The sequence below is a fragment of the Bemisia tabaci genome, chromosome 3 (genome assembly GCF_918797505.1).
Source record: "Bemisia tabaci chromosome 3, PGI_BMITA_v3".
NCBI lineage: Eukaryota > Metazoa > Arthropoda > Insecta > Hemiptera > Aleyrodidae > Bemisia > Bemisia tabaci.
In genome coordinates, this window is record NC_092795.1 from 56,036,406 (window position 1) to 56,061,976 (window position 25,571).

Consider the following 25,571-nt stretch of genomic DNA (forward strand, 5'->3'; position numbering starts at 1 on the left):
ATACAGTTCCGATTAATTTTTGCGAACGGGCCCTTAACCTATGGCACTCGGCTACAAAAGTTACAAAACATGAATCGACAGTTGTCGGATTGTACATCAATGACAAAATGTGTCTAGGCCCTCATTCTTGACTACAACTACTGCCCCCAGAGCCGCTCTCCGACGCCAATGCGTTGGAGCTTCCTGCTTGTTTGGCTTTACATCTTCCAAAGTATTGCCAAATAGGTAACTCGAGTCAAAGTCGCAGCATGGAGGTCTGCAAAGTCTTCATTGAGGGATTATTGTACATGTTTCCAATTTAAATTATTAAATTGCATAAGAATTTGAAAAGACTTTTGACTTTTAAGAAGTCCACGAGTCCACCATAACTTTTTAGCTGTAAGTAAAATGGAATTTTAAAATACTAAGTTTGCAGCATTTTTCTTGTCTAAATATTTAGGAACTTTAAAAATGAAATTTTTTTCTCCTCTTCCCCGGATTGCAAAAATGGTAGACACATTTTGAAAGATCATTTTTCTACATTTGAAGAGGCATTATCTTAATTTCATATCTTAGAGAAAATTTACTTTTGATGGAAAAAAATGATGAATTAATGAAAACATGCTGCGTGCGAGAAGGGAAACAATGCAAACGATTAGAAGCTCGAGGAACATATTTGAACTGCAACTTTTGTTCGGCAATGCTGCTCCGACCGCTAAATATTTCATTAACGCTGCTTCTGGAGTTATGAAAAGTTAAAAGTTTCTGTTGCTCCGGATCTTAGCGCTGATTTATGAACTTGGCTCCGCGAGTCTCGTGTTTGACTTTGACTTTAAGCGGTAACGTATTCGGGTGAGAAGTGCACTTTCGCTCAGCCAGGGGCTTTTCTCGGTATTTCAGATTCGTAAAACTACCGTTCAGTCGAGTTTTAAGTGGCATGAAGAAATGAATTTCTTGATTAATTACGGCGGGTTTTCAAAGAAACAATCTGAAACTTATGCTCCTACTCAAAAGCACATACGTTTCAGTAGTTAACTCTACGCAAAATCCTTCTCCCTGGGCCAAGAAGAGGAAAGAATCAGCGTTGGCTTAATTGCCGTAGCTGAATATAAACTTAGAACGTAGGTGCTTCTAATCTCACATAATTCAGATTTTAGATACTTTACACGGTGTATTGTAGACCAAAAATAATGTATTTAATCTCATTATGTATTTATGAATAACATATTCTTAATCCATGACAATTCAATCAAAGAAAACTGCACGAATATTATCCACCCCGTGGTTGTAAAAAAGTCAAAAGCCAAAGCTAATGAGTTTTTCGAAAGATATGTATTATAAAAACTTCTTTTAAGTTTATATTAAGCAAGGTACAGGGAACTTAATTCATTTGAATTACAGAGGATGTGGCGTAAAATACCTGTTCGGTAAAGTATACGGTATACTCGGTACGGTAAAGTACCTGTCCTGTTTAACTCTACCATCAGTTCGTAGGACATGGTCGGACCAGTATAAAACGCCTTCAATTGCGTGTGATATTGTGCAACACACCAAAGTTGATATAGTTGTATTCTTAGGTTCAAACCTAACTCGAGTCTGTTACCTGCTGTACTTTAAGTTGTCTCGCATATTTTTAATGCACATTTTTCCATATTTGTTTGAAAAAGTAGAATATTACTTTAGTTTAACCCGAAATGTAATTTTCGGCTCCTCTTAACATTTATATATCAAAAGTATTCATCATTTTCCATTTCCTCCTGTTTAACTCTACCATCAGTTCGTAGGACATGGTCGGACCAGTATAAAACGCCTTCAATTGCGTGTGATACTGTGCAACACATCAAAGTTGATATAGTTGTATTCTTGGGTTCAAACCTAACTCGAGTCTGTTACCTGCTGTACTTTCAGTTGTCTCGCATATTTTGTGCCCATTATTGCCCGTGGAAAAAATGTAAGTTTCAACTGGTTTTAAAAAGAAATAATTATCATTATTAATGTGACCAAAGGAATAAGCTCATCTGATGGAAAATCTGTTCCTGAAATTTTCATAATTTTTGATCGAGACTGTTGTATAAGATGGAGGGGGTGGGGGTTAATTGTTTCCGGGAAACTTGAATTTTTAATTAAATTTTCAAAATTTCAAAATATAAGATAGCGGCCTAAAATGCTATCTCGGCTTCTGCTCGATCGATTTTTGTTCATCTCGAAGTTAGCGGGTATTTTTTTGCGGGAATCTCAAATTTTTAGTTCAAAGAAACTAGTGATCTATCTTTATTTGGGCCGCGTATAGCGGAAAGGAACCAAGCCAGGTCAGCTTTTGCCAATTTCAACAGGGCAATTCAATATTTAACCAAAGAGAGTTTATGCGGATCCCTCTGAAAATTTGAAGGAATTCGCGTCTTACTATGCAGAAAATTCACTGAAATTTCCAGCAAAATTTGGACAACCGTTTTCATGTAAACCATTAAATTGTCCAATTTGGCAATACCTGATATGGCTTGCCTCCTTTCTGCCTAACACGGTTCATCTGTGCTCTATGCTCAGTTTGAGCTGCGTAGATTTTGTCCTTACACCAAACGAGACCGAATCGAGTATTGAGTATAAACGCGAGGATCTCGGATGAATACGTGCTAAAAGGAATTATGTGCGAATGAATGATATCAAAAGGAACTATGCAGAAGCACGTAAAGCCTATGCACATAGTTCCCTTTGGTATAAGTAAATCTACTCATGAGTTGATTTTGGGCATTGTGCTACGTGCTCGACATAGAATTCCGATGAGGAAACACGTCTTGCGGTGCCTCAAATCATACCCTCTCTATCAGTCCATCACTCTCTCCGTAAACGAGGATTTCACAGAGATACGGCAACGCTGTCACATCCTCATAGCTTACCATAATTAAATTATGCAATCATACCTAATTGTTTGACCACTACGTCTGCCGCCGGTCTCAAAGGCGGTTCCGGGAATGAGTGGCGCATGTTGCCCACTTCAAAGGCGTCCAAGTGCCTTACGACCTTATTGCATGACCCCCGTGCCCACTGCCCGCCCGCTTTGAGTGGGAGCACAGTCGTCGATTACGATTCAAGTGACTGCATAGCTTGTGCGCCGCCGGCACTTAGGTGGAGACTCTTCGCTATCTTAACGTAACGTATCAACGATCTTCGCTTTTGCAGCTTATCGGGCTAATGTTGGGCTTAGCTGACATAAGGGCGTAATGGACCACTAGACAAGGTACGAATTTCAGCATTCCGATACAGGTTTCTAAACCGAAATTTCACGTAGAATACGATGCGCGCAACAAAAATTACCGAAATCAACTCCTTATGAAGAAATTAAATGATTCTTGATGCGTGAATTCAAACCACCCGCTCATGAAAACTCAATGCTCTACGTGATTCACATCGCGCGCGAAACGTTATCATGAACGTCTCTGCGATAAAAAAATCTGGCAACCTCAATCTTGACGCTTTGGCTCAGCTATACCAAATTGCTTATAGTTTGAACGACACAAGGTGGGAAATGAACGTTTGCTCGATTGAGAGGCTCGCTGAAACCGTTGTGGCGCGCGATTTGACTCGCGTAGAGCTTTGAGTTTCTTGTGAGCGGGCCTTTTTAAATTCGTCGTAACCAATGTGAAATAAAAACGTTGAAATCTTCCTTAGGAGTTGATTTTAGTAATTTTCGTTGCGCGAATCGTGTTCCACGTGAAATTTTGGTTAGGTAACATGTATTAGAATGCTTAAATTCGTACCTTGTCTAGTGGTCCATTGGCATTTAAGATGATCCCGGATAAGTATCGGGTCATGTGGACACTGAGGCTCATCTCGAAGTGTCGATTCGTCATGCTAGGAGGGCAACGGACGGTTGATTTATTGACGGGTTGCGTTACGCGTATCTTAACGACGACGAGGGAGTGGATAGGTCAGTGCTCATTGATATTAGAACGTACCTTTATCGATTTGGACACGAGGCAGTGGCGTGGCGTGCTTTTCGATACATCGATTGATCGGCCTTTTAAACGTAAGGAAAAGTATCGATAAACAGGGTGTTCGCAGCGAACACCTTAATGATCGATTGTTTACCACAGCTTCAAATGGGGAAATATCGATAGATCGCAAAGCACGCCACGCCACTGATACGAGGATATGTAATGCATTTCTCCCGGGTTCAAGCTCATATGTTAAACGAAGGGATGGACATCATATTATGTCGATTGGACTAAATTTTACAAATAACTCAGCCACTAATGGGTCTTCAGACAAGGCATGAATCAATACATAACGCTACGTGTTTTCTCTTTGAAATTCCACAAGGCAAACGTATCACACAACGGGAGATCTGGAAATTAGCTCAACAAGTTGTAAGTGTTTTCTTTTAACATTGCTTGAATGGCAAAAGCACGAATGGCGTCATTTGCATAATCCAACTTCCATGTGATCTATGTTTGACAGACTTATTAATATCTTGTTCAGGGGTTGATACAAAACCTCCCGTTGTGCGAATTGCTTCAGATGTAAGATTTAGAAGAGAAAACATGTAACGTTTTCTCCTATTTCAGACCTTGTCTAGTGGCCCGTTCCGGCTCATGTTAGAAACAACATAATCGTCGTTTCTTTGGGGTAAGGGCGTAACGCCTGTGTCACACTATCAAAATACTTCATCAAAATATCAAGGTGAGGTGTTGTAATTGGCTTATTCGATGACTCGGACCGCACTTGACCTTGACATTTTGATGGAGTATTTTGATAGTGTGACACAGGCTTAGCTCAATTTGCAAATGAGCCCTGGGCTTCGTATACCTCCATGCTTTCAAGGGCTTACGTAGGAATAGAGACAGCCCCTTGTATCAAAGGGGCAACGATATGGACTATATTATATGCTATATATAAACGAGAATAAAAGATTTCTGAGATTTATCTCAGTTTGCAAACAGAATCAACATTTTACCTCAGAGGTGAAGGTAGAAATAAATAATTACTGGCAAATAAACTCCGTAAGGAATGAAACTTGAGGGAGACTGGTCCGTATATATTCCTTGCTGCTACACGTAATTTGATGAGAATTTCGAATAACGTGAGTAGGGCATCGCGGGGATAGTCCAAGTCATTCAAAGGCAAAATCTTCTCAATATCCATCAGCCCCTGCCTATCGTGCATATTAAAGGCGAAACGTATACCATAATTTAAGATCTTCTCCCACCATAGTATGTGCCTGCATCTTCAGCTTGTCCTCTTATGACCTCAATATTGCTGTTCGCAAAACAAACTGATGAGCCGGACCTAAATCGTATGCTAGTATACAGGGGCCGCATTGGTAAACATCGGTCGAGATAAGAATGCCCTTTTCACGGCATTTGTTCAAATATTTGTCTAATGTTGGAAAAGGGCATTTTTAACTGGAACAAGCACTCGCCAGCCACATTCTGAGGATATTTACGTTCCAGCTACGGAAAGTTGATCCATACTCTAGGAGAAATTGCAAGAACCTAATAATTTCAAATTAATTAATAATTATTAATAATTTTAAAAAAAAATCAAAAAAAATTATTAACAAATAAAAGAGATAAATTTGAGAAATTGATATGATCTATCTTATTAATAAAAGTTCAAAGTTCGGTATCATAATAATAAGCTTCCCACCGCGCAGTGAAGATCGAAGATCTTACCACAAAAAAAAATGAAAAAATACGCAGTCTCCTTTAAAGGTCACCCTGTCTTCTTTTCAATCTTTCACAATTTCACCATTGGTACGTCACTTATGTCCTTCATAGCCCTCTCCGCCCCCCCGCCCCCTCCTAGACGAATCCCCAGAGAAGCACTTCCTGAGCCCTACCAATAATTGACGGATGAAGTTCGATCCGTGTGAGCGTTTTCGCCACGACCTGTCCACCTTCTTTCGTGAATTGCCCGTGTTGTCAAGTTTGTCGATAAAAAAAATTTCCCAATAATTTCTTACTATGCATGGTTCGGCAAATTGATTTGAGCTTAAGAAAACATATAGGTACTTACGAAAAAGATGTTTTTCAGTTGAAGTGACGTAAGTAGCCAAGGGGACACTTGAGTTTTTATTGCTTTTTGAGGGGTGGGGGTTTTATTGCTTTTGCAAGGGGTGAGAATAGGGAGGGTGAGAACAATGGGGTTGAAAGTTGTGGTCAGCTGTCGCGGAATCTGTGTGGTCCGCGGGATTTGATGTTTGCGATGAGTTTTTGTCCTACACGTGAGACTGTCGTGTGGGAGGCAGATGTTTGAAGGATAAAGAAAATGATGTGTATAAAATTATTAGTTTGTAAGAAAAAAGCCAGCTTTAGAGACATAGAGAATATGAGCAGATGGTGAATAAAATTTGAACTGAGAGGAAGTTTAAAATAAAAGAAATTGAAACATGGTCAAAAGACTGATCGGCGGAGAGTTGGCGAATGAAGCGTGAACTGGCGGAAGAATTTTGGAAGCGATCGAACGACTGCCGAACTGTGACATTTATGGCCGCAATAAGTTTGATTGACAAAGATGCGGTCGTCCGGCGCTGGCTCAGCTGCTTTGTCCGATAGATGGTCTAATGGGTTAGAGCAGATGCGCTTTTTTTAGAAAAGGTAGGAAATGTAAGATTTGTAAAGACAAGACTGTGTTCGTCTAAGACATGTCTCTGCGGTGAACATTACGGTGATAACATATGATATTGACCGGCATGTTGCGGGGGGATGGGGGGTAGGCCCGCTACTTTGACAGGAGGGTGAGTTTTATGAGTTAAGAAATGCAGTGGCGATGCAGAATGTTGCATAAGGTAAGAAAGAGGAAGGAAGACGGGAAAAAGGGATGCATAAGAGAAAAAAGGACAGATTTTACAAAATCCTTATAAAAACTCGAGTTTGAGGGGGGGTGCGAACCAGTCTTTTTCGAACGACCCTGTCGCTGTGTCGAGTGATAAGCTTCTGTTTTGCAGATCGTGCGGACGCGTGTTTCGTTTGATTTTTGTGACAACTTGTTTTACTTTACTGATTTCATTTTAACCTGTGAAATATTTTTCCGTGCGCAACGATTTTCGAATCACCGTGTCTCTGTGACCATTTTGTGTGATAAGCTCTTTTTGCTGACCGTGCGTGTCACTCGATTTTTTGAGAACTTGTTTCGTTTTACTTTTATGTTCTGAACTTTTCCTGCAAAACTTTTATCCGTGTTTAGCTGTTTTCGGACCACCCTGTCAGTTTGTTTGATAAGCTTTTCTAGCTAACCGTGCGTTTCGCTTGATAGAACTTTTTGATTTTTCGAATCACCGTGTCTCTGTGACGATTTTTTTTGTGAAAAACTCTTTTTCTGACGGCGCGTTTCATTTGATTTTTGAGAACTTTTTTCGTTGTACTTTTATGTTCTGAACTTTTCCTGCAAAACTTTTATCCGTGTTTAACTGTTTTCGGAACACCCTGTCTCTCTCTCAGTTTGTTTGATAAGCTTTTCTAGCTAACCGTGCGTTTCGCTTGATAGAACTTTCGTACGTGTGTTCAACCCTGCTGTTTCTTCGAAAAACACTATCCATTTATCGGTGAGTACTAAAACCTACTTTATATATATATATTTTTTATTTTTCTGGGCGAAACCTTGATTTCAGTTGTCAGTTAAGTAACACCATCCTCACCTATCATTAATTACTGAGAGATGTTAAAGAGAGAGAGAGAGAAAAAAAAGAGACGGCATTGAAGTGATCCACCATTCCAAAAAAAAAGAAAGAAAGAAAAGAATCTTTCACACTAAAATAAGTTTTTTCCCTTTGTTTGCAGTTTCAAAATGAGCTCTCAAGCAAATTCCATCTCTCCCGTCCCCTCTGTAGGACTTGTCCCGATCTTGACTCCTGAAGGGAGCCCCATCCAAACCCCCGAGCCAAATGCTCCACGGAGATGGAGCCTCTCGTCTGACGAGGATTTGGTTCTGCGGAGAGGTCCTCCAGCAGCCCGCGCGCCTGTGCCAGTAGGGAGGGTGTTATTTTTTGAGTCAGCTTCAACCTCGGGAGTTTTTTCTATGACGTCGGAGGAGTCGGTCCAAATAATAGAGGAGGAGGATGACCGAGTAGAGCCCGAGCGTATTCCCCCTGCTGGCGAGAGCCCTAGGATTGAGGACGAGGAGGAGGAAAGGGCTGAGGTAGAACCTGTCGCGGGGCCAAGTCACAGTCTAGAGGAATACTGTGATGGGGATGAACATTTTTACTTCAATTTTTCACCCCGCATGTATCAACGTTGTCAGGACAGAATGCCGTGCACGTCAATGTGTCCGACATATCAGAGACACCGCGATAAGTGGCATGTCGAAGAGTGCGACGGGTACATACACCGAGTGGTGTGTACGTCCGGCGGCTGGCCCTCCGATTGCAGGGATAGGAGAACCGGCATGCTCCCAACCCGTGTTTGTAATCTGGAGTGTCCCGTGCGACTTCTGTCTTGCGAGGAGGGTGACGCCGCCGTTGCGAGCGCTATTTGGTGAAGATCGGCGCACCGAGGGAAAAATATGGAAATTAATAATTTTTTTTAAAAAAAAAAAAAAAGGAAATTTTAACGAGTGATTATATTATAAATAAGGAAAAAATTTGTTTTAAAAATTCGCAGCCGCATAAAAAAGTGATGTATCTGATTTTCTTTTTTTTCCCCCTCTTGTTCACAGAAAAAACAATGTCCCTAGCAATTTCATCGATCCGCTCCTTATCTATAGATGAGTGTCTATTGTGCCTCTCCTTAGAAATGCCCAATCGGCTCCAATTCATAAGGCGTCTCGTTAATTTATATTTTCCTCGGCGGTTCTATGAGGAAATGGCAGCGAATAGGGAAGATGAACGACAAGGGTTTATTCAAAAGTTTGTGATGGCTCGAGTATTGGCGAGATTCCTAATAACTTTACGGCGTTTTGTAAGCAGGGAAGAGGCCGTAAGATTTCTTGCCCTAGCGTATAAAATAGAGACTTCCCGTGACTGGAAATGTGATAGACTGATAAGTGCAATTTATATGAATATACAGAGAACACTGGAACTAAGTCCCTCCGTAAAACGGGAAGAGTTTGAAACTATCATATCCGATTATTCTAATTTTTAAAAAGAGGAGGAAAAACTAAGAAATTAGGTACATCTCTTTTTTATTCGTGGCTGTTCGACTTTTTGTAATATACATGTATTTTATATTTTTTACGTTTTAAGGGTGGGTGTGGGCAAAATTCTCTTTTCTTAATTTTTGAAGTACAAATTGTTTCTTTCCCCTTGACAGTGGTTCCTCTTCCCCCTGGTCCCTCCTATTTGAAAGCTTGTAAGGATGAGCGGAAACGGAGATGATGGAATTGCAAGGGACAACGCGGAGGATTGCGTGATGGCCGGCGTCGAAGACTCGCTTCAAGAGGAAATCCTTAACAACTACGAGCGGTGGATGGAGGAGCTGGGAGATGAATATTATCCCGGACATTTTTCTTGTCTCGTAAGTATAATCGATCAATAGATCTATGTTTCATGAGATAATTTCGCATGGCAAAAATATCAGTTTTCAGGCATCAAAAATCAATTTCTGGGAGGGTTCATCGAATTTTGTCCGTCACGGAGGGCCGAACTTTGGTTCCTTCGGAACTCGGTTTTCTTGTCAGAAAGAATTGTTCAACAGAAATGGAAAAGTAATTTGTTGTAATATTAAACAAAGTTTAATAACTGAAACTGAACTTTTTTCTCTCAGCAGCAGCAGCAGAAAAATTTTGTCGTAAAAACGAAACATGGAATATTCAAAATCTATTTTTTCCTTTTTAAATGATTGATAAAATAAAAAAATGTAGAGAAAAAACTTTTATCACTATAAAATTCCACGCCGAAATATTTCATTCATCGATATTTAAATTATATTTTTTCCCCGAAACAGAGAAGCCCACCATCGTTGCAATGGCCACCAGCGTCTCAACCACCAGTGCCTGGCCTACCACCACCACCTCACTCACCACCGGTTCAGTCACCAGCGCCTCTGCCTTATTACGATGCTGAAGACTCATTTTCCTCCATTTTTCACAACACCGATGATTTCCTTTCTGGCTTGCTATACGAGACGAATGATAGCTTTGTAAGTTTGATTGATTATGCGTTCATTTTTTAAACAAAAAACATACTTTTTTTAGAACTGGATACAATGTTCAAGCCTTAATTTCTTATTTTGGTGAAAAATCATTCATCGACTTAAAACAAAAAGAACCTATCTGCACTTATTTCTATAGGCAGATAGGTTCTTTTTGTTTTAAGCGGACGAATTGACTCATTAAAATTTGACGGCAATTAATTACGACGTGTGCAATAAATAAACAAACAAACAAACAAACAAACGAACAAATTAACAAACGAGAAATTGATCTTTAGAGACACATTTTTTATCCACTCCGTGTTCCACGCGTCGGCGCGAGCCCTGACCACCAAAAAGGTCGCCTTTTATTTAAAATCTGATAAACATAAAAGAACTCTCTATTGTTGCTCTATTGAGCCGATTCCCACGTCTACCTTTTTTCCTAATAGTTGATGTTTGCTTTACAGAATTTTGACTGCGCACGCGACCAATTGTGGTCCGACGACAATATCGATGCGGAAGACCCTTTTGGATGGCTATTCTGTTATACTGACAATGCTGTTGACACTTCAACCTTCGAATCGCTACTCCAGGCTCCACCACCACCGCAACAATGGATTGAATGGGGCGCCGCTGCACCTCACATCTCAGGGGTGGACCCCGCGACCCGCTCGCCGCCACCCGCTCCGACGCCGACATACCACGAGCTCTCGATGCCTCGCGCCTCAACACCGCCCCCTCCTCCTGCACCTTTCGTTGACCAGTGCCGACCCTCTTGTAGCGGGACGGCTCATTCTTCCCATCCAGTGCCGCCAGCCCTGGCCATCTCTCTCACTCCGGATGACTCAGGTCCGAATCAGATAGGAGGTAATTTCCCTAGCATGGCCTCTAATTCAAATCTGCAATTTGACGTAATTCGTGAGGAGTTGTTAGAATATCAAAACGTTCCAGCTGCCCAAAAAAATCTATTTTTACATTTAAAGAAAGCACCATCCGCACTTAGCGAGCAGGTTAATTGGGTATTTCAGGTTTTTACTCAGATTTTAGAGTATCTTTACTCGAAGATACATGTTCGCCCCGGAGACAGAGTGCAATTAGAAATTACGAGTCCTGCAAACCCTGCGAAGCCTTTATTTGTTTCTCCCCGGCGCAACGACCAGCTCTCCGCCGAGACGATCCTCAGCGTCATAGAAAAAATTTTGAATTCGAACGAAGAATTCCTAGTCGCTGGTACCGTAATAGTGAAATTTAGCGTTATAAGGTTACCGGCGGGGTTTGGAAGACTTCCAGTGTATGTTAATTTGACGCTCCCGTTTGATGTCTACTGTTTACGCAAGCGCTCTATTTTGTCGATAAAGGATAGAGACTTCCTTTGTCTAGCGAGAGCTATAGTCATATCGTTGGCACACATTCACAAAAATGATAGCGAGGAGAGCCTCCTAATGTACAACAGAATAGTCAAATCGCAAAATCGTAGACATCAAACGGAAGCGGCAGAACGACTTTGCACTGATGCAGGAGTAAATTTAATGTTTGGGGGAGATTTGGATCACGTGCGCACATTCCAGAATCGCCTTGTGGATTATACAATCACCATCTGGAATGGCCGCACCGGTCGAAAACTTCTCTTCAAAGGCCCTATCTCCACCGAGGAACATCCACGCCGTAATATTGATTTAATATTTGAAGATGACCATTATGCCGCCATAGCTGACTTACCCGCCGCTTTTGGAGGGATTTTTTTCTGCAGAGATTGTAATGTTCCGTACAAACATGAGCGTGCTCACAGATGTTCCCTGTCGTGCCAAGCCTGTAATGCAGTCACCAAATGCGACACGGCTCTCCCGATTGTCACGTGTGATGGGTGCAATAGAAATTTTTATGGAATGCTTTGTTTCGACAATCACCTTGAACCCTATGCAGGCAACTTTACAGTGTGTCAAGCTGTTAAAAAGTGTAAAGATTGCCTGAAAGTGTACAGGGTGATTGATAGAAAAAAGGTGCCCCATTTCTGCGACGAGAAATACTGCTCCATCTGCAAAAAGTTTGTGCGGCGCGATCATTTATGTTACATACAAAAAATCTCGCCTGATAAAAACCCCTCCAAAAAAGGTTTCATGTTCGTGTTTTTTGACTTAGAATGCACGCAGAGCACTCCCAGCGAAACACCGGGGGAATTCATTCATCGCCCTAATCTGTGTGTCGCACGACAACACTGCTACCGCTGCCTAGATGATTTAAATGCGGAAAATGATTGTTTAGTGTGCGGTCGTAGACTACACATTTTTAGAGGCGATGAGTGCATTGCCGATTTTTTCCAGATTTTGTTAAACCCTAAGAAACAATTTTCGGAAATTGTAGCATTGAGTCACTATGGAAAAGGTTACGATAATGTATTCATGCTAGAGTATATGCTCAAAGTCAGAAAATGGCACGATACGTCCGTAATCATGACAGGCTCTAAACTGACCCAGATCAAATTTCGCCATATTAAATTTTTAGACAGTATAAATTTTTTGTGTTCTCCTCTGGCAAAACTCCCGTCAGTCATGAACCTCGGTGGTGATATAGGAAAAGGGTACTTCCCGCATCTAATGAACAGAGCTGAATACGAAAATTACGTAGGTGTAATGCCTCCTATTGAATTTTATTGCCCTGACGACATGATGCCCTCGGCTCGCGAAGACTTCATCCGCTGGTACAACGCCCGTGTCGCTGAAAATTATGTCTTTGATTTTAATTATGAAATTACTTATTATTGTAAATTAGATGTAGAAATTTTGACAAAGGCGTGTCTAAAATTCAGAAAAATTTTCCTGGAATTGACAACGGTGGACGCTTTCAGAGAATGTGTCACCATTGCCTCTGCGTGCATGACAGCATATCAAAAGCTTTTCTTGAGAGAACGCACGATAGCAGTGTTACCTAGAGGGGGTTACAGAATGGCGGATCGCCAAAGCGCTCTCGCTCTTTCATGGTTGGACTGGGAGGCTCACGAGCGTAACATCGAAATTATTCACGCCGGCAACGCTCGAGAGGTTGTTCCTCCGGGTCTCAGCGTAAAAGTCGATGGATTTTGCGCCGAAGAAAACATCATTTTTGAGATGAATGGATGCTATTACCACGGATGCCCTCAATGCTTCCCCGAGGGCCGAGACGAGCCCCTCGCCGGTGCACCCGACGAGACGATGCATCTCAGATTCGAAAGAACGCTGAGTAAATTAGGTGCAATAAAGAAAGTCCTAAACCACACGGGTGAACCAAAGTATCGGTTAGTTGTGAAATGGGAATGCGAGTTCAATTCTTTGAAGGCGCTTCGACCGGAAATACGCGATTTTTGCAAACGGAACAACGCGAATTATGTGATAGAGCCCATGGAGGCACATATGGCCTTTTACGGGGGCAGGACTGATTGCGCTAAAGCCTATTACAGGGCTGATGTCGCCGCTGGAGAGAAAATAATGTATTATGACATTACATCGCTCTACCCGTACGTTTGCAAATATCGTCCATTTCCGGTCGGTCATCCTAAGAGAATTCTGATCGGAGACCAATGCAACACCAACATAGAAGAATATAATGGCCTCATTATGTGTAAAGTTTTGCCACCTTTCAACCTCTACTTCCCGGTTTTACCCGTGAAGTTCGACGGGAAACTCATGTTCCCGTTATGCCGCGCTTGTATGGAGGAAAAATATCAAGACGATTGTCCTCACACAATCGAGGAGCGCTGCTTAACGGGGGCATGGGTCAGCTTCGAACTCAAAAAAGCCGTGGAGAAGGGGTATGAAATTCTCCGCGTTTTCGAGGTCTGGGACTACGAACTCACCGTCTATGATGGCGTTTCGCAGGGCGGTCTCTTCGTGCAATACGTGAACCGATTCCTGAAAATTAAACAAGAGGCAAGCGGTTTTCCGTCCGGGTGTGAGGCGGACGATGAGAAACAGGCCTATATCGATGAATATCTGTTGCACGAAGGGATCGCACTCGAGCGCGAAAAAATTGTGAAGAATCCGGGGTGGCGATCATGCGCAAAATTACTTTTAAATTCCCACTGGGGTCGCTTCGCCATGTCGGAGAACTTCGCAAAGACGGAATTCGAATCAGACCCCGAAAAGATCGTCGGGTTGTTCACGAATCCGTCGTTGGAGATTAAGCGTTTCAGCATAATCTCCGACGATATCCTCATGATCAACTCGGCGGCGCGGGAGGAGGCCGTACAGCCAGGTAAACGCCAGAATAAAGTCATCGCAGCATTTGTAACGGCTTTTGCGCGTTTGAAACTTTATGAAACTTTAGAGGCCGCGGGAAAATCAGCCGTCTATTTCGACACTGATTCAATTGTACATATTGAAAAACCGGGCCAAAAGCTCAACGTGAAAGTTTCTCAGTACTTGGGTGACTTCACGGACGAACTGGAAGCGTATGGGCCAGGTTCGTTCATCAGAACTTTTGTTTCCGGCGGGCCGAAGAATTACGCCGCCGAGATATGCGTCAGAGGTGATGAGAATAATTTAAAATACATTTGTAAAGTCAGGGGCATTACACTGAACCACACGGCATCCCAATATGTCAATTTTAATGAAATTGTCCGCCTCGTTCTTGGTGAAGACCCTGACGAGGTCGTCAGGGTGCCGATCCCGAGGAAAATCGCGCGCATCTCCGATCAGTATCGCATCGTTACTAGATCGGAGAGTAAAACATATAGGCTTGTTTACTCCAAAAGGCGGCGTATCCCTGAAACTTTTGATACGCTGCCTTTTGGCTTCAATGCTATGCGTGGCAATGTACAAATTGAATGATTCAACCAACTAAGTGTCCATTTATTTTTGAAATTACTCTGATGTATTTTTATTTTTTTGTTATGTTTTGTTTGTTTTCCATCTTTTTTTGTTAGAATTAAATTTTGCTTCATGTTCGTTTCTCTCATTGTAAATTTTGAAGTTTTTAATTGTATAAATATTGTGACATCCTGAAAACTGTAAAAAAGAAATCTTTTTTTTTTTTTTTCTTCGTTTATATTTGTTTCTCCCCCAGTGTAAATGTTGAAGTTTTTTGCTAGTGTAAATATCATGACTCCTTGAAAACTGAAATAAGAAAAAATGTAAGTATTTTACCAGAGGAAAAAAAAATTTAATAAATGTTTTTAATTTGAAGAGAAATTTTTTTCATTTTAATTTTCTTACCAATGTTTCACTCAAACATTTTTTTTTTTTTACTTTGAGAATAAAAGTACTTTCAACAATTTCCAGAAATGAAAAATTTAAGTATTTTACCCGACGAAAAAAAATTCAATAAGTTTTTAATTTGAAGAGAAATATTTTCATTTAATAAATAAATAAATAAATAAAAAGTTTGAGAACTGCAGAGTAGTTTGCACACTTAGCGACACTGGTGTCATCAACACTTTGATACCCACGATCTTTCTATGCTGTCAAATTTCCTCTCATATTTTACTTTTTTTCCCGAGACATCTCGAGCTGTCACGTTTTGAATATTGTCACGCCCAATTCCAGAGTTAAAATAATGAAAATCTAGTGACATTTTTTCTTTACTTCTCAATACTTAAAAAAAAACGAGGTGTAAAATGCGGGGAAATTTACCAGCATTGAAAAGTCTTATTCAAAACTAAAATTCGTGTGGAATATCATGGGAGGGAAAAAATAAGAAATAAGATTAACAAAAAAAATCTTTAAATATTCAATTTCTTTTAAAATTAACACAGTCATCAACATGGACTCCTACAGATTTGTTGCACCATTCAGTTCGATGGTCTCCGGACCATCCTCGTGTGGAAAATCAGTTTTTGTGGTGAATTTTATTAAAAATCTGGACAAAATGTGTGATACTTTTTTCGAAGAAATTATCTGGCACTACTCTTTGTGGAAACCAGATTTAAACATTCCGGGTGTTAGGTTTGTTCGGGGTTTACCCGATCCAGATATTGAACCTGGTGGTCCTAAACTGATAATCTTAGATGACCTTATGACAGAGAGCTCCAACAGTTCCGCAATTTCCGATTTATTCACAAAAGGCTGCCATCATAAAAACTTAAGTGTTTTCTACATTACTCAAAACTTATTTTACAAGGGAAAAAATCAGCGTGATTTGAGCTTAAACACTCATTACTTAGTTTTATTCAAAAATCCGAGAGACAAAGCTCAAATTAGACACCTCGCTCAACAAATGTATCCAAATAATCCTAAGTTTCTGATAGAGGCTTACATGGATGCCACTGAGCGTCCGCACGGATACCTTCTTCTGGACCTAAAACAGCGCACAGCTGAAAAGTTAAGAGTGCGTAGTTCAATTTTTCCACACGAGGGCGGGACTGTTGTCTACGTTCCACGCAGTAAATGAGCTGTTTTTTCTACCAATAAAAAAGTAAATAAATAAATAGGTTCTGTCGTGATGAATTCAGTATGACGATGGTTCGCGAAATAAAGAGTCACGAACACCTACTCCGGGCGCTGCTCAAAGTAAAACCGGAGCAGAGACTCGCTATTCTGAAGACAGCAGACAAAAATCTGATTAAATGTCTCTGCTCGTGTGCTCTGAATCTCATAAAAGGGAATGTTCCAATTAATTTAGCTCAGAGACGGAAGTTAGGCCGGTATAAAAAGTCGTTACGTGCGCTGGTAAACCGTCGCGGAAGTTGGAAAGTAAAAAAGAGAGTCTTGATTCAGAAAGGGGGTAATTTTATACCGCTGTTGCTGGGACCTATTTTAAGTGCCGTTGTGAGCTCGGTTCTGAATTAGTGGTCTAGTGAGAGACATGGAGCATGCTAAAAAGATGATCTTGGTTCCGTCCGAGACTGTTGAGAGACTACATCAGCCCTCTTCTTCACGTGATCCATTGAGGGATTTACACTCCGAGTTGAGCAAAATTCTTCACTCTCGCAATTTGTCTGATGATGAAAAATGGACTATTTATGAGCAGATGTTACAACGGAGCATGCGTTATGCTGAACAGCGCCGTAAACCCTTGTCTTTTACGGTAAAATCTGAGCTCATACCTCCTGCAGAGCACCCTGACCTTCCACCGGCTGTGGTACACAATGAGCCCGACGAACAGGGCTACCCACTACCCCCCGCCCCTCCAGGGCCGCCTCGTAACAATGTAGGGGTTCTTCGGCCCGGTGTCGACTTTCAGTCGATTTTGGATACGATCCCACACACTTATAGAGGAAAAGCGACGGCTTTGTTGAAACGATTAGACAACAGCGGACTGTTTGAATGGGATCGAGATGGACGTGTCTCCATCGAAAAGATCCCCATTGCAGGAGCAAATATAGCGGATCTGATAAACGATGCGATTCGCAGGCGAAAATCAGGTACTAAACCGGTGGGTCATGAGCAATTCTACAAAGCTTTAATAAAACTCCACGTCCCGCAGGAACTTATAGGTAATCATGAAAGATGGAACCTCATTCGTAGATTAGACGCCCTTCCTGGCGGACCGATTCTGTCACCTCGTGAGTCAAAAAGTAGGGCCTCCTGGCCGTCCACGAGAAAACCGGTGAAGCGTCTCGAGAAAGGTGAGACCAAATCATCATTCACCTGGGAGCCGTTTGTTTTTGGAAAAAAGTAATGGATAAAATATACTATGACCCATCCCACCCTGCAGGCTTCTCCAGCATTGCCAAATTGGCTGAAGCGGCACGCGTTCATCCTAACGTAGCGAAAAAATGGCTTCTGGCCCAAGATACGTACACTACACACAGAATTGCTAGAAAAAAATTCCCTCGCAATCGATATGTTTTAGATAATATCGACCAACTCTGGCAGGCGGACTTGTGCGATATGAGGCGGCTGAGCGAGCACAATGATAATGTAAATTATATTCTCACAGTCATTGATTGCACCAGTAAGAGAGCGTGGGCTATTCCTTTGCCTTCGAAGCATAATCATGCCGTGATTTCGGCATTTAAGCATATTTTTGAACAAGGGCGTAAGCCCTATTCGTTAATGACAGACAAGGGGAAAGAATTTGTCGGGAAATCTGTATTGCAATTCTTCAAGGCTCACAACGTCAATTATTTTACGACACGGAATCCTGACGTTAAAGCCAGTATTGTAGAGCGGTTCAATAGAACACTAAAAGAGCGCATGTATCGATATCTCTCGTACAAGAATACTTATCGATACGTCGATGTATTACAGGATTTGGTTCATTCGTACAATAATACTGTCCATTCGAGCATTTTGATGAAACCTTCAGAAGTGAACGAAACTAATTTGCTGACCGTGTTGCGGAACCTCAATAGAGGTCACCGAGGATTAAACACGAGAATCAAACCGAAACTCAAAGTAGGCACTCATGTTCGGGTGGCTGTTGAGCGTTCGGTGTTTGCCAAGGTTGGAGAAAAGTATTTTTCCGAGGAAATTTTTAAAATTAGTCGTGTGGTCCGGAGACCTGTGCCTGTCTACGAACTGGAAGACTTCGGTGGCGAAAAAATTGACGGACTTTTCTACGGGCATGAGTTAATGCCAGTCATCGTGTCTGACGATAAAACTTATAAAATCAATAAAATACTTGGTCGGCGCATGAAAAACGGCAGTCGTCAAGTATTAGTCAGCTGGGTAGGGTACAACGATCCCAAGTTTAATCAGTGGATAAGTGAAAAGGACTTGATAACATTAAAATGAGTGATCATTTTTTCATAACTTTACCATCGAATAGTTCCATGGATGTTTTTCCCGATAACAAAATAACCCGTTTCAAGACACAGCTTTCTAAACGGGTTACGCTGATAGGGGAGTGGGAATGCAGTGTTTGTGAGATCCATTTCCCATATGTTTTCAATACTATTTCGGCGAAAGATTTTTGGGTGGCTTTCGAAGTTCCTCCTACTGAAAATAGTGGTTCACAATCGGGGAACTCGTCGTCAACAGGGCAGGGGTCGTCTCCAGGAGGGGCGGTCCTGACTTTTGCTGCTCAAGGAGGGCACATCTGGACTGTGTCAACTTTTCCAGAGGGTATGTACTCTACCATAGACAACCTGTTATCCGTAATGCGATCTGACCCCGCGTTTAAATCGGCTGTAGACATTTTTGTGCATTCAGGGAAGATTCAGATTAGACTGAAACAGGGCACCCACGCCGTCAACATGAGTCCTGCTTTACAACGCATTTTGAATTTACCCTCTAAAGATTTTCAGTCTTATACTGAAGCTGTGAACCCCTTTCAGCTGGACGCACTCATTCCCACACAAATGTACATCTACTCTGATATAGCCGAGCCTCAGCATGTGGGTGATATCTGTGCCCCTCTGTTGCGCATCGTGAATATCGAAAAACATAAATACCCTTTAGGGGCTACAATAACGAAAACATTCACTCAGCCTCATTACGTCCCGGTCTCAAAGAGGGAGTTCAACCAGATTGAAATAGATATAAGAGACGATCTGGGGAACCCTTTGCCATTCCTGAGCGGACAGTTGAACGTTAAACTTCATTTTCGAAAAGTTAAGTAAAATTCCTCCTACACTGTTGACTTAGTTTTTCTGAATACGTAATGGAACTTCATCATCATCATAATCAATATGGTTCGGGGAGGATTGTTGTTTTTCGCGGTGCACCGTATCAGCGCGGCCATGGCGTCGGTACATTCTTGAAAGGGCTCTTCCGTGCATCAGTACCTCTTTTGAAACGAGGAGCACAGCTAGTAGGAAAAGAGTTCTTACAATCAGGGGCTAATTTTGTTGGAGATCTGGAACAGGATATGCCTATGAAAGATGCTTTTAAAAACAGATTCTCCGAGGCTAAACAAAACATAAAAAGAAAAGCCCTTTCGACTCTCCTCAGAGGCAACGGTTATAAAACTAAAAAACGCCGTAAAATATCTCAGTCTCGTCGCGGGTCCCGCAAAAAGCAGACGCTCCAGAAAAAGAAATCGCGCCGCCGCCGCCGTGTAGGTTCTCGCCGTAAACGGGTCGGTAAAAAGTCGAGAAAAATTGTCAAAAGGAAAACGCGCAAACCGCGATCCAAGCGTAAGGTAGTGCCCGATATTTTCGGTTGAGCTCAGGTCTATCCTAACCTAACCTAACCTAACCTACCCTAACCTAACCTAACCTAACCTAACCTAACCTAACCTAACCCAACCTAACCTAACCTAACCTAACCCAACCTAACCTAACCTAACCCAACCTAACCTAACCCTAACCTAACCCAACCTAACCTAACCTAACCTAACCTAACCTAACCTAACCTAACCCAACCTCGACATATTCGGTAAAAATGTCGTTTGTTCATTCTAATAGCTGTGATTGCTCTAAGACTGAATTAGAACTCTTCTCCCTACCACCGACTCAAACCCATATCGAGACGGGGGAATGGGTTTTATACAAACCTGTTTCGTCTTTAAGTGAGACAAGCCCTATAGAGTTCTGTGTTGCCGGAGCTGGGTCACAGTATATCGATCTTTCTCAAACTCTGTTGCATGTTAAAGCTAAGATTGTGAAAACTGATGGAACCGCTAGAGCTGCCGCGGATGACAATAAAGTTGGTCCCGTGAATAATTGGATGCATTCTCTCTTCAGTCAGGTGGATGTTTGGCTTAATCAGAGGATTGTTTCGTCGCCCAGTAATGCTTACCCTTACCGCAGCTACATTGAAAATTTGCTGAATTATGGGCCGGCGGCTAAAAAATCACATCTTTCCTCGATCATATGGGAGAGAGACACTCCGGGAAGTATGGAGGTGGCCAATAACGCGGGACTCACAGCCCGTTGTGCATTTACGAACCGCGGCAAAACAGTGGATATGATGGGGAACATTCATGCGGATATTTTCAATTCTGAAAAGTATCTACCTAACAACGTGGAACTCAGGGTGAAGCTCGTTAGGTCTCGTGACGAATTTTGTCTCCTTGGTGAGGAGGATTGTAAAGTCTCCATCCTCGAGGCTAATCTCTATGTCCGCCGTGTTAAAGTTTCTCCATCAGTACTGCTTACCCACGCGAAAAACTTTGAAAAAACCAGCGCGAAATTTCCTATAACCAGAGTAGACGTTAAGACTCATACAATTTCAGCAGGCGTTCAGAGCGGATCCCTGGACAACATAGTTAACGGACAGCTCCCGACTCGCATTATCGTGGGTATGGTTAGCAATGGAGCCTTTACAGGCGGTTTTGCATCGAACCCGTTCAACTTTCAAACTTTCGATCTCAATTATGCGGCATTTCATGTTGACGGGCAACCTATTCCAGGACTGATCTTAACGCCCGATTTCGACTCGGACGAGTACATTAGAGCCTATCACACTTTATTTTCGGGAACTGGGATTCATTACTCAGATTCGGGGAATGAAATAAGCAGAGACGATTACAAGAAAGGCTACACATTAATAGCTCTGGACTTTACACCCGACTTAGAAGCCCATATTAAGTCTCATTGGAGTCTAGTGCGTCACGGTAGCGTGCGATTGGAGTTGAGATTCAAAAAAGCTCTCCCCTCATCCGTGACGGTTATAACATATGCAGAATTTGATAATATAATTGAGATCGATAACGATCGGAACGTCGCGGTAGATTTCGGGGCGTGAATCCAATAAATAACGTTGTTCGAAAGGAGATCCTTCAGTTCAACTCGTGAATCCTCCGGTTCAAGATGCGATTTGTAATAAGTGTTCACGGTTTTAAAAGTAATACAAACAGGTACATCGTCAAAGAGTGTAGTCTCATCACTCTCGACGGAGAGGCACTCTACCATTGGATTGTGAAGTCTCCCTTCCAGCTCTCTGAGTTGGATCATTCGCGCAGGAGAGAAGCGAGCCACGTAACTCATCGTGTTCACGGCTTATCTTGGGACGACGGCGATATCGAATACGGAGACTGGGTTAACAGCCTGAAAACCCTCGCCGACAGAGCCGAAACTATCTATGCTAAGGGGAAAGAGATCGCCCTGTTCCTCTCGACTCTCCTCGGAGTTGCTGTCACTAATGTTGAGGACCTGGGGTGTCCAGCACTGAAGAACTTAACCGGACCAGCGCTCGAGTGCCTACATCACAGGTTGGCACAGTCGTCCGTCACTAATTGTGCACTGGTCAACGCTAGTCTTGTGCGTCATTGGCTTTTCAACTATGAACACCCAGCAGATAGCGGCTCATCTGCAAACTCTTCCGATTTTGACGAAAGTTTGCGCAGCAGATCGGCTACCAAACACAATTCCCGTTCCATGTGGTATTGTAGTAAATTCGGATCCCGAAAATAAACCCGGTGAACACTGGTCTGCAATTTTCATCGATAAATTCAGAAACGGAGAGTATTTTTGTAGCTACGGGTTTCCACCAATAGTTAGCCATCACAAGCGGTTTCTCATCGCCAATTGCCGGAAATGGTCGTATAATTCGAAGGAACTCCAAGATTTCGGTTCTACAGTGTGTGGTCAATACTGCTTGCTGTACCTCATGTATAAATCTCATGGCGGCTCATTAACAGAGTTTCAAAATCTATTCACTAAGCACAGGGCTTCCAACGATAAACGTTTGACAGCTCTGTTCACTCTTCATTTCCCAAAAGTCAAAAATGATCAATTTTCGACAGCGCCCGGATGTCAAAACTGCCGCTGCCGAAGCGTTTACAAACTCTAGCGGGTTTCACCCTCTTCTGTTAGACATCGCTCTTTAGTCTCCGCAATAGAGTGTCAGAGTGTGTAAGTCTCGTCTCTGGCTCTTTCTAAATTTTTCCCTGGCGAAGAAGAAAATGGGATCTTCATCGGAAGGCTCCGTTTACTTGCAATGCATCAAAGTTTCCAACAGACTACGTGTGCGCATTATTTCGAATAATTATTTTCCACACCTAAATTGCCAGTTTCCCGTAGCATTGCGCGTGGAAAACCAGATATATCGTGTTTCGGCTAAGGACGTTAAGTTAGTCAAGAACCGTTTTACCGACTTTTATTCCATCGCCAAAAAGAACATTGTGTTGGTCGAAGAGGACATAGGTCAGTCTCACATTAAAATCTTCACAGAGGAGGATAATGAGACGTGCTGCGTCTGTCTAGATGCGCAGAAATTCTATGTTTTCATCCCGTGCGGTCATTTTTACGTCTGCAAAGTTTGTCAAGACTCGCAGAATTTCAATAAATGCCCAATCTGCAGATTTGATATTTTCAAAGCTCTGCCTTTCTCGGAAATTAGAAGCTAAAGGGGTGAGAGAATTTTCTTCCTTAAAATTCTGTATTCATCATGATCGCCTAACTTGTGAAATTTCACCATGTCGGCATTTTACCCTGGTGTATTCCACCCCTCCACGTTCCACCCCTCCAAATTCTCCCCCTCCACATTCCTCCCCCTCCACTTTCCACTCCTTCGCGAGGGACCGGTTCGCTCCAACCATAAAGGGGGAGTTTGTAACGGAAAAGAGGGTGCGTAATCATAAAGGGGGAAGACACTTACTCACCAAATCCCTGCTCGTCACATCAAAGTTTCCTTAGTCGCTTCCTAACACCCCTAGCCGCAAGACTTCCCCCTCTTTTCGTTCCCAGTTCGAAGTCAAAGTCGCGCGTATCATCATGGCCAGTTCAGATTCGTCTGTCAGTGAGGATCAACTCAAGTATCAGGGACACCTCCAAGTCCCATCACTTTTGAATCAAGTGTTTTTCGTGTCGCGCAACGGAACGAAACAAATAGTGATCGGACACCGGGTAGAAAAAGACTTTCCAGTGATCATCTTATTCTACAAACTAGATAAGCCTCAATCGGGTTTAGAACTCAGCGTCCAGGAGTGGAACGAGCTGGTGCAGAGCAAGTCCTCAATCAGAGAATTTCTACGCAAAGGGACCCATAAGCCTACAATCCTACTCGGCTCCGTCAATCGTGCAGTGGAGTTCGGGAAATATTACTCAAAAAGAACTGTTGTCATCAAGGAAACTGTACCTCCAGCCGGTTATCATCCAAGACAAATCGCCCTTCAGGAACCTAACTGGGCCAACCTCCAATCAGCCTTTCCAGCAATCAACCAGTGCATAGACTTCGCCTCTTCGCAGGTAGAAAGGATCAAATTTATATTTAATAGAATCTGTCAACTTCTTGTACCACATGTTGCTAACTTTGATAATGAAGGAGTAAAATGTAAACTAGCTGAGTTAACTTGTGCGGATGTTCTGCAGAGCGTGTCTCAAAGTCCCACGCCGGACGATTTAATCATATTCACACAATTACAACATCATTGTAAGGATTTCATTTTTGACCATATTTTAGCCGAAAACACTGGTGTAGGCGTTCTCGGCGGTTATTAATGAAAAATCCACTTTTGTTGGGAACGGGTTTACAAGTGTGTTCCATCAAGGGTTCAGGCGTTGAGGCCTTCTGATAGAGGTACGATAGACGGTACGGAATCCGAACGTGTGCGTGTATGTTTGATGAATCTCGGCCATTGAGGTCTTTAACTAGATTCAACAGATGGTCTGGGGTCCGTGTGTGCTCGTGTTAACTTCCAGCCCTGAGGTCTTTAATTAGATACGATAGGCGGTCTAGGAGTTGTTTTCTTCAGAAAAAACCCGTTCGCAACTTTTCTACTCACTCACAAAGTGGTCTCCTATTTTTCTGATCCTTGTAATCCAAAATTTCTACTTCTGTCACTATCAGTGCTTCTTAACTCCGTGGGTACGTTTTACACTTCTTGTTTTTTTTTTAAAACGAAGATTACTTTCAACTTTTACATTGTACAGATTCAGCTTGTATTTTCATTTTAAAAATGTCAGATAAAACAGATTCCGATGTTCTAGTGCTCGATTTTAATAGTGTATCGGCTGAAAACTGGAGAGGCGTGGTTAGAGAAGCTGAAAATTTTGTTCTAAAGATCCAAAAAGCATACGATAAAACAATAGTATATGTTCTCTGTAAATATCTACAAGGCACACGCGTTAGAACCCTCTGTTATTTTTACCTAGATAAACTACCTCCAAAATTACTTCCAAAATTACTTTCATTTTTTTATTTCATCGAGAGAAATTCCGACTCTATCAAAGTAAACATCTCTCTTGAATCAATTTTCCTTAAAGAAGTAATTCGCGGGAGATTCAAAGTAAAGGCTGACCCCGTTTCGGATACTCAAATCTCCGAACTCGAAGAAATATTTTGTAACCTAGACATGACTGCTGTTCATAATAATTTCAAACAACATCCTTTCTTCCTTTTAAATAGTATTTCAGACCACGGTACAGTTTCTGGCATCATTAAATACGTGTCAATTTATTCAAAAAAACAGGAAGAAAAATCTATGTAAATACTTTTCATGTATTCATTTATCTCTATATTTTTAATTTTAATTACCTATTTTAAGAATCTATTTTAAGTCTTAGTTTCAAGTTCTAGTTTGTAAGCATAACTGTAGCACTTAAGCTTGTATTCCTCCCACCCACATTTTTTGTAAAACTTCGAATCCCAACGTAGGTAGGGCTTAGATTTCATTTTATAGGGAAATACATTTTTTCATATCCTAACCTCATATCTTATCCTTTTCGTGTTTTACTTTGCAGAGAATTTCCAGCATATTCTGTGATGCTGATTTTTATCACTCGATGAA

The 25,571-nt window shown here is 41.9% G+C and overlaps 2 protein-coding genes across 2 annotated transcripts; both read left to right on the forward strand.

Annotated features, from left to right (window-relative positions):
* Positions 1 to 9,262: 9,262 nt before the first annotated feature.
* On the forward strand, positions 9,263 to 15,162 carry LOC140224329 (uncharacterized). Its single transcript, XM_072298861.1, has 3 exons — positions 9,263 to 9,425; positions 9,855 to 10,049; positions 10,511 to 15,162. The coding sequence occupies exons 1-3, from the start codon at positions 9,267 to 9,269 to the stop codon at positions 14,843 to 14,845; spliced, it is 4,689 nt and encodes a 1,562-aa protein (XP_072154962.1). The 5' UTR covers positions 9,263 to 9,266; the 3' UTR covers positions 14,846 to 15,162.
* A 5,119-nt stretch (positions 15,163 to 20,281) lies between these two features.
* LOC140224166 (uncharacterized protein F54H12.2-like) lies at positions 20,282 to 21,586 on the forward strand. The gene has a single exon (XM_072297611.1). It carries the CDS (start codon positions 20,282 to 20,284, stop codon positions 21,584 to 21,586), a length of 1,305 nt encoding a protein of 434 aa, XP_072153712.1.
* The last annotated feature ends 3,985 nt before the right edge of the window (positions 21,587 to 25,571 follow it).

Coding starts and splice junctions, on each gene's coding strand:
- LOC140224329 (XM_072298861.1), top strand. CDS start 9,267: ATGAGCGGAAACGGAGATGATGGAATTGCAAGGGACAACGCGGAGGAT. Junction 9,426..9,854: donor CCGGACATTTTTCTTGTCTC/GTAAGTATAATC, acceptor TCCCCGAAACAG/AGAAGCCCACCATCGTTGCA. Junction 10,050..10,510: donor ACGAGACGAATGATAGCTTT/GTAAGTTTGATT, acceptor TTTGCTTTACAG/AATTTTGACTGCGCACGCGA.
- LOC140224166 (XM_072297611.1), top strand. CDS start 20,282: ATGTCGTTTGTTCATTCTAATAGCTGTGATTGCTCTAAGACTGAATTA.